Source organism: Pristis pectinata, chromosome 22 (genome assembly GCF_009764475.1).
Source record: "Pristis pectinata isolate sPriPec2 chromosome 22, sPriPec2.1.pri, whole genome shotgun sequence".
NCBI lineage: Eukaryota > Metazoa > Chordata > Chondrichthyes > Rhinopristiformes > Pristidae > Pristis > Pristis pectinata.
In genome coordinates, this window is record NC_067426.1 from 32422736 (window position 1) to 32432526 (window position 9791).

The window sequence follows — 9791 nt, forward strand, 5'->3', positions numbered from 1 at the left end:
CAGCACCAACTCGACACAATCACTAAACACAACTCCATCTCCGCTTGCAGTATTCTGAAGGGACCGTCCCCACTGGGACATCCTGGTTGCCTCTTCCATTATCATCAACTGCTTTCCCGTGACACCACTGCATACAAACGCAAGAGGCGCAACATCTGCTCTTCCATCTCCTCCCTTCAAACACTCCAGAGTCCCAAGAACACATTCAATCTACCTCTGCTACTCCTGTATTTACTTACACTGTATTTCTTGCTCACAGCGTAAGCTCCTTAACACTGGAAGCACCCAATCCAGACTGACTGACTATTTTGAGGGAGACTTCTGTTCAGTCCTTCCTCAAGTCAAGAGACGTGCAATGACCCTGAGCTTCTGGTGGCCTGTCGTGTTAATTATCCATCCCACTCTCAGTCTGGTCTCTACCTTCTGCTCTCTGCAAGGTTCCATTGAATCTCAATGCTTGACACATCATTTCACATTTGATCTCCATGTACAATGAAGCCTTCAATAAACAAACAATTCAAACTTTCTGATATACTGAGACTGCTTTCCAACTTACTCCCCCTCTAGGATCCATGTTTTAGAGTCATAGGGCCATACAGCTCAGGAACAGGCCCTTCTGCCCACCACATCCATGCTGACTGTTATGCCCACCTACACTAATCCCATTGGCCCACATTGGGACCATTCCTTCCATGCCTTGCCTATTTAAGTGTCTGTCTAAATGCCTCTTAAACATAGCGATTGCATCTGATTCCCTCACCTCTTGAAGCGCATTCCAAATATCAACCACACTCTGTGTAAAAAAACTTAAAACCCCTTTAAAACTCCCTCCTCTCACCTTAAACCTGTGCCTTCCATGACACCTGCATGGGAAAAAAAAGATTCTGACTATCTACCCTGTCCATTCCTCTCATAATCTTAAATTATGCTCCTTAACTTGTCCCATCTTACTTTGCCCCACCACTCATTTAATCTCTCCTGTTTTCCATTCTTTACTTATCCTCCCTCTTCCAACTGCTCCCACAGTCTCCTGATTGCTATCCCTCACCTCTTCTGATTCTCTCCAAGTCATGGCTCGTAGACATCGAAGAACTGTTTATCTGTAATGAGGGTTTCTGCCCCTTCCACCTTTCAGGCAGTTTGTTTTCCCACCACACTCTGGGTGAAAGAAGCTCTCTTCATCTCCCCTCTGATCTTTCCACCAGTTACTTTAAATCCAGACCCTCCCGTTTTGACTTTCTGCCAAGAGGAATATGTTCTTCTTATTTATTCTACAGCTCTTCTAAGTACTTCCTAGATGTTCTGAGAGTACCCTCATCCCTCACTCCCTCTAGGTGAAAAAATTTGACTTTATGGTGTTGGGGGGAGCACGATGTAGTCAATGCCTCAGACCAGTAGGGCACAGCTACAGAGATCTTCATGAAGGGGAGGCTCGAGCCAGGGCCATGGGATGTGACGGGTTACTGATGGGAGATAGAACCTTAAACCTTGTACACAACCAGCTGCTGGAATGATAAGATAAGATAAGATGTGATAAGATAAGATAAGATCAGAGATCTTTATTAGTCACATGTACATCAAAACACACAGTGAAATGCATCTTTTGCGTAGATTGTTCTGGGGGCAGCCCGGAAGTGTCGCCACACTTCCGGCGCCAGCATAGCATGCCTACAACTTCCTAACCCGTACATCTTTGGAATGTGGGAGGAAACCGGAGCACCCAGAAGAAACCCATGCAGTCACGGGGAGAATGTACAGACTCCTTAAAGACAGTGGTCAGAATTGAACCGGGGTCACTAGCGCTGTATTAGCGTTACACTAATCACTACACTACCGTGCCTGCCCCGGGACCTAGACAGTTCCACGTCACTGATGGTGAAGCACTGCGGAGGCCAGTTGTCAGGGTAGTACGGGTAAAGTAAGGCAGGTGGAACCATGCCCATATCCCAGGACCAAGTGAAGGCAAATGCAAATGCAATGGTAAATTTACGCACTTTATGTTGTTAAGCTACCGCCTGACCACAGCAGAGAAAGCAGTGACACAGGAACGTAAGAACACAAGGACAGCACAAGAAAAGAGAAGCAGGAGTAGGCCATTCAGCCCCTCAGGACTGCCCCACCATTCAATGTTGATCATGGCTATTGTGCCCCAGCCCCCAACTTCTCTTCCATCCCTGTTCCCCGTGCCCCTCAGTTCCTCAGTCTTTCAAAACTTTATCTGCCTCCACCATAGATACTTCTGAATACTGCTAACAGCACTAAACAGTAAATTTCAAAGCTCCTAACATATGTTCCGAACCTCGTGTGGCATTGTTAACGATGGGCTAAAGAACTTTTACTTGTGGTGCCGCTTCTCTCCTTCAATTTCCTGTTCCCTTCACACCCTTTTTCTGTTCTTTTTTTTCATTCTGCTTCCCTCTCTCATGATTCCCCTGCTTTGCGTTCCCTCTTCTGCTCTCTCGCTGTTCTATTGCTCTGAACTCTCTTTCGTTACTCCAGCCCCGGCTAAGCAGAAGGCAATGGTGCAGACTCTGGAGGTACTTGGTGTGATTACAGAGGCAGAAGGAGCTGGCCAGAGCATCTCACCAGCAAGATGTGGTAGGTGCCGGGTTCTCCACGGGGAGAGGGATCTGTCCAGAACCATAAGCTCCACATTTAGATCACGCGCCCTGCTTCATCCAATGAAGACAAGCTGAGAGCGCAGAAGTGCAAAAATCAATGCTGTAAAACAGATGACAGACTGAAAAGGTGTCAGCTTAAAACCGACACCTAGATGTAATGCTCTGGTGTGAAGACAGTAAATGATAAATAAATCACAGCACACACACTGTTCTGCTTTCAATCTTGGAATCCGCAGAATGGAATGGAAATATAAAGAACACACTCCTCCATTCCCAATGCATTATATGTGCTGCTGTACATTGTATTCTAAGTACGTGACGGCTTATAAATAGAGGTTACATTACTCATACCCTCAATGGTTACGTGTCAGGTTACTTTTCCTGAACAAAGTCCTACAGTGTTGATTCATATTTTCTCTCTCAGTTTATTTTGCCGCAGAAATTGTTAGAATTACGTAGAATGTAAATCAGAGAAACAAGCCCTGCTCTGTGCTTCTTCCCGCTCTTCATCCCACTCTGTTATCCTATCATCCTTCTTCTTATCTAGTTTTCCCTTAATCTACACAATTCATGGAGTCATACAGCACAGAGAGAGGACCTTCAGCCCACCATGTCCATGCTATCAAGTCTCCATCACCACTAATCTCTTTCACCAGCACTTAGTCCATAGTGTTCTCTGCGTTAGTGATTCAAGTGTTTATCTAAGTACTCGTTAAATGTTATGAGGGTACCTGCCTTCACCAGCCCCTCAGGCAGTGCGTTCAAATTCCAGCCACCCTTTTAGTGAAAGACTTCGTCTTCAGGTACTCTCTAAGCCTTTTACCCTTTACCCTAAACCTATGCCCTCTGGTTTTCAATACTCCTTCTATGAGGAAACGTTCCTTCCCTATCTACCCCTTTCATAATTATGTACGCCTCCGTTAGGTCCCTTCTCAATTACCTCTGCACCAAGGAAAACAAACTGAACCTCTCCAATCTCCCCTCCTAAATGAAACGCTCCATCCTAGGCAACACCCTGGTGAACCTTCTCTGCAGCTTTGCCCGTGCAATCCTATAGTGTGGTGACAGAACTGTACACAATACCCTAGCTGTGGCCTAATTAACGTTTTATGAAGTTGCACCATTAGTTCCCTATTTTATACGCCAGCTAATGGAGGCAAGAATTCCCATATGCCGTCTTCACCATCTTATCTACCTGTACTGTCACCTTGAGGGAATCTTGGACTTGAGGGGTCTCAGTGTTCAAGTCTAAGGATCCCTCAAGGCCCTTCTATTCATTGAGTAATTCATCTTAACTATTCCATAAACTACCAAATTCCACCACCCCAACTTAAACAGTCCTTCCGGGTGAGGCAAAGGTTCACAGGATTCTCCTCCAACCTTGCCTACTGCATTCGGTGCTCCCGATGTGGCCTCCTCTGTATCGACGAGACCAAGTGCAGACTGGGCGACCGTTTCACAGAACACCTGCACCCAGTCCGCAATGGGCATCCCGAGCTCCCACTTGCAGACCATTTCAACTCCCCTTCCCATTCTCACACTGACATCCTTGGCCTTCTCTACTGCCAGGATCCCACAGCTTCTGACTTTTTTGACCAGCCTGCCTTGTGGGACCTTATCAGAAACCCATAGACAGGAAGTTGGTCCTGATGCAGGGTTTCAACTCGAAATGTCAACAATTCTTTTCCTCCCACAGATGCTGCTCAACCCATTGCGTTCTTCCAGTAGATGGTTTGTTGCTCCTCAATCTCATCACTCTCGGTATAACGTTCTTGTTATGTTCAAGTTCCAGTTTGAATTCATTAATGTATATTTTATACTTGTAGTTCTAGTTTTGTTCTAATTCATTAGTGAAGCTGAATGGAAACCTTTCATAATCTTATAGACCACTTCGTAATGGCCTAGAGACAGACCCATTCATTATCCAAACTGAGATATAACAAGGTTACGTTAATGCCTCTTCCTGGCAGAAATTCTTTCCTTCATTAAACACCCTCTCCTCACGGGAATTGGCATTCAAGGCTGAATAGATTGATGGATCTTTAACCTTCACCTTCTCCACATGAGGACTGGAGTCTGACATTGCTGATATTCAGTTTGCTGATGACTAAGCTGTCCTCACACACACTGAGAATGGGAGAATGACCTTCAGTTCACACAACTTTACCAGGGCTCCCACTTCATGCTGAGAAGACTAACGTGATCAATTAGCCTGCCCCAGATTGGTAAATTGGTTTTTTATTGTCACATGTGCCGAGGTACAGTGAAAATCTTTGTTTTGCATGCTGTCCACACAGATCATTTCATCACATCAGTACATTGAGGTAGTGCAAGGGAAAACAATAACAGAGAGCAGAATAAAGTGTTACAGTTGCAGAGGATCTGCACTGCAGGCAGACAATAAGGTGCAAGGCCATAACGAGGTAGATTGAGGTCAAGTGTCCATTCTTATTGTACTAGCGGACCGTTCAGTAGTCCTATCTATATCTCTCTGCAGACTCTCTGCATCCTCTGCATACATTGTTTCTTTGCTCGTTGCTGTATTTACTGTTGTACTTATTACTACCATGTACGCTGTTTACTCTGTGAGCTTCACACGAGCAAGGAATTTCACTGCATCCTGGTGCATATGACAATAAACTGATCTGAATCTGAATCACAGATCCATCTCCCATCCACAACCTGTTACTTGCTCTTCCCTCTTCCCTTGTAAGTAGCTCAAGGAGCTTTTGTGTGAGACAACACAAGGCCTGTGCTGGGGACTGAACACAACATTTTCCCTATCCTGCTTTGCTGTCAGACGATTGTAACGGTTGAAGCTGGACCCCCCCCCCAAGAGTCAGCAATTCCGACAAAAATGAAATGCCAAGAAATCTTTCAATCTCCTTGGAAGTCACTGATAGTTGGGACAGTGAGCGGGGTGATCTGGTGTGGACAAACCTCCCCCCATCCCTTTTCCAATTACAGCGGTCATTTGGAAGGTCTGTCAGTTCGTGTGCTGTCCTCAGACTCAAACTGTGCACAGGCTGTGTTCGAGGGATGACATGATGCTTACCAGATTGCATTGCAGTCTGTTGAAAGACAAGGACTTCTGTCACAGGTTTAACCTTGTTTATTCGATCTTGTTTTCTGAAGCACCAGTAGGTGATTTTTCCTTTGGCATTTATACATCATAAAACTCCCACAACCTCCTACACAAACACCCACCCTTCATAATCCCAGTACACACGTTCCCAGTACCTCGACCAGCACAGCCTCCCAAAAACTCAGCACCCTCACCGATGTCCCCAGTACCTACCACAGTAACCTGACCAGTGCTCTCAGTTAAGCAACACAGCAACATTGCACCCATATCAGTGCCCTCAGTACCTACACTAGAACCTCAATACCCCCAATGGTACTCCAGCACTCCCACTAGTACCCACAGCACCCACACCAATACCCCAGTACATATACCAATATCCCATTACCAGCATCACTACCTCAGCAAAGTCAGCACCCCCCTAACACCCGTACCAGTAGCCCAGCACCCACAGTGGTTCACCCAGACATTGACCAAGCTAAGTCCACCCGTCCACACAATACACCCTCTAGGCCACTGCTCAGCACTCTCACTGGTGCCTCCAGTACACCCCCAGCACAACTGACCCACTCATTCAGCTGAAGCAAGGCACCCACTGACTGAAGCAGGGCACCCACTGATTGAAGCAGTGCACCCACTGACTGAGTGAGGGCACCCACCGGCTGGAAGGGTGCGCCCACCAGTATGTCCAGCACACCCTGTAGGCCACAGTCCACATTGTGCCAGCCAGCAGTCACACTCATCCATCCACCCAACACACCCAGCAGGGGACACAGCATACCCCTCCCCTCAGCACGCTCACTCCCCACAATCTAAACGTGCACCCGTTGGCCCAGTGGACACACTGTCGTGCCATCCCACCTTCCCTCAGTACACCTGCTTTATTCCCATTACCTGCCCAGCACCCAAACCATCTGCCAAGTAACCACCCCCCATGACCATCATCTCCCTCAGCACAAGATCTGTCACACTGTATGCTATAACTGAGAGTCTTATACTGCATGTGAGGCAACAAACCAGAGGGACTGCAATAACTGAGAGCCACACACTGAGGGATGTATCACAGAGAGATTTGCCTCTCTCTGATCTTCCCACTCCTCTTCCTGAATGGCAGCCCTGGACAATAAATGCCAGATGACATTCAGGAATGATGCTTGTGACGGGCGATACAGGTTATGAGGTCCTTCAGAAATAGGACTTGCATTTATATAGCACCTTACAAACTGCAGGAGATTCCAAAGTCCTGTGCAGCTAATAGGTGCTTCTGAAGTGCAGTTACTACTGTAGTAAACTTCACAGGCAGCTGACACCCAACTGAGCAACGTGATAATCTGTCTTTGAGGTGCTGATGGGCGCCAGTAAAAATTCTCCTGCTCGTCATAATTTCATCAGCTGAAAGGACCTCAGTTTAATGCCCCATTTGAAAGCACCATTGACGGCGCAGGTCTCCCTTGATTTGACACTGAGATTTTATGTTCAGACTTTTAGAGTGGGATTTAACCCACAACACTCTGGCTCAGGGGTAAACGCTCTACCAATGAACCAAGGCCGAGGCCTTACACTCTTCTTATCTCACACTGTGCATTTTAGCAGTGACTAACTGCTAGTGGTTGGAACCCAGTAGTCACTTCTGCCTCTGACTCAAGTATGGTGGAGCTAGCACCTATATTGACACAAGACAGCCAAGGTTAGATGTCGTTTTGGCATCTAACACTAAGTGTTGAAGTCCTTCATGGGAGACCTCATCAGAAAACTTCCGGAGGATGTAACGGAACCTGGCCTTTCACCATGAAGGTAGACGTATACTGTTAACGTGAGACCTGCTGACCCAAAGAATATTCAGTGAGGATTCTTTGCCACACTGGTGATTTTAACCCCTCTGGGCTGGCTGTACTCACCACTCATCCTCCTGAGGGCTGCATCTTTCCAACGCTCTTCTTCCTCACTGATTGTAAACAGGCCTCGCAGGCTCGGTGTGGACAGGCAGTACCTATCGGATGTCCGCTTCAGTCTCTTTCCTTGCCGGGCTGCTGCTGAGCCAAGGTACTGCATCTCAGCAGAGCAGGATGGAAGGACGCTTCAACCATCAGCTTCAATCTTGCGCAGCTTCAGCATGTAAACAAAAGGACTCATTGCAAGAGGGATAAATGTCAGTAGCAGCGGCTGGCAAGCACGCGAGAGGCAGAGCAGAGTCTTTCCAACCACTCTGTGTGTTGCAGAGACGTCCCAACTGCTCTTTAAATATTCACCCTCCCGTTATCAGTGGGCCCAGCTGAAAATGAAATGCTTGCAGCCTGGGTGAGGCATTCTGTCAGTCCTGCTCTGAAAACAGAGGCAGGCAGCGAACGCGATTTACACCTCCTGATACACAAACTGAAGAAGATTACTCCACAGGTTTCCCTGGCAACACCCAGTGCAAGCAGCACACTTGAACAGATCTTCTTCTGTATCTCTGTCTCTGGAACGTTCCACGGCCGATTGAGGCTTTCTGCCCTTCTGGGGGGGTCTTGTGTTGGCGAGTGAGGTGGGTTAGGCTGGGGGCGCGGGGGTGGTGGGAATGTCCACTGGCTGCCAGGAAGGATCACGGGTAACGCAGCTGGTTGTGGGTTAAAGGTGCCCTTCCCTGTTCACCAGCCTCCCTCACGCACACACCCTGATTGTAGAGAATAATGGCTGAAATCACAATTAAATAGGTCCCACACAACAACACACAAGGCACAGAGGAGAGAATGGCAGTCTCCAACCTGGCAGAATGAACATGGAATTCTCAAACTTCTGATAACTGCTCCCCCTCCGTCCTGACGAAGGGTCTCGACCCAAAGCGTCGACTGTTTATTTCCCTCCATAGACGCTGCCCGACCTGCTGAGTTCCTCCAGCATTGTGTGTGTGGGTTGCTCCAGATTCCAGCATTTGCAGAATCTTCTGTGTCACTGCTCCCCCTCTGTCCCTTTTCTCTCTCCTCCTGATCCCGCCGGCCCCCATCACCCTTACTCTTTCCCCACCCCCACCCTCTCTATCTGTCCATCACCCACGCACACCCCTCCCACTGGTTCCCCTCCCCACCTCCCTCCCTTTAATCCACACTCCACTGTCCTGTCCTATCAGATTCCATCATCTTCAGCCCTTTGTCACTTCCACCTATCCCCTCCCTGCTTCTGACATCATTCCCACTCTCCCCCCTCCCTCATCAGTCTATCACCCCCCCCCCCCTCACCTGGATCCACCTATCGCCTGCCGGCTCTTGCTCCACCCCCCCCCCCCCCCCCACCGGCTCTCTCCCCTCTATCTTTCAGTCCAGATGAAGGGTCTCGACCTGAAACGTCGACGGTCCATTTCCCTCCACAGATGCTGCCCGACCGACTGAGTTCCTCCAGCGCTTCGCGTGTTGCTCCAGATTCCAGCGTCCGCTGTCTCCCGTGTCTCCTAAATAGGCCCTATGGTGCGCGCTGTCAGGGCTGGTACAGTAAGCACAGAGCCATGGGGAAGGAGGCGGAGAACATGGACTGTCTTCTGAGCCAACTCTTTATGAAATGGGAGGGAAAGGAATAGAGGTGTCGAAATAGATTCATCGAGTCATACGGCACAAATCAGGCCCTTCAGCCCAATTCATCCTTGCCAAGCAAGGTGCCCATCTGAGCCAGTCCCACTTGCCTGCATTTGGCCCATATCCCTCTAAACCTTTCCTGTCCATGTACCCGTCCAAGTGTTTTTTAAACATTGTAATTGTACTCAGCTCTGTCACTTCCTCTGGCAGTTTGTTCCACCCTCTGTGAAAAACTTGCTGCTCAGACCCCATTTAAATCTTTCCCCTCTCACCTTAAACCTGTGCCCTCTAGTTTGAGACTCCCCTACCCTAGGGAAAAGACTGACTATTTAAATATAGAACATAGAACGTTACAGCACAGTACAGGCCCTTCGGCCCACAATGTTGTGCCGACATTTTATCCTGCTCTGAGATCTATCTAACCCTTCCCTCCCACATAGCCCCCTATTTCTCTATCATTCATGTGTCTATCTAAGAGTCTCTTAAGTGTCCCTAATTTATCTGCCCCCACAAACTCTGCCAGCAGTGTGTTCCATGCACCCA

General features: G+C 48.1%; 1 protein-coding gene across 2 annotated transcripts in view; it reads right to left on the reverse strand.

Annotated features, from left to right (window-relative positions):
* map7d1a (MAP7 domain containing 1a) overlaps positions 1-8180 on the reverse strand; it is a 208339-nt gene extending 200159 nt beyond the window's left edge. For both annotated transcript variants that reach the window (XM_052036588.1, XM_052036587.1), the window contains exon 1: positions 7602-8180. In XM_052036588.1, coding sequence (XP_051892548.1) covers positions 7602-7755 — 154 coding nt within the window. In that variant the 5' untranslated portion in view covers positions 7756-8180. The remainder of the gene's footprint in view (positions 1-7601) is intronic.
* Between the last annotated feature and the right edge of the window lie 1611 nt (positions 8181-9791).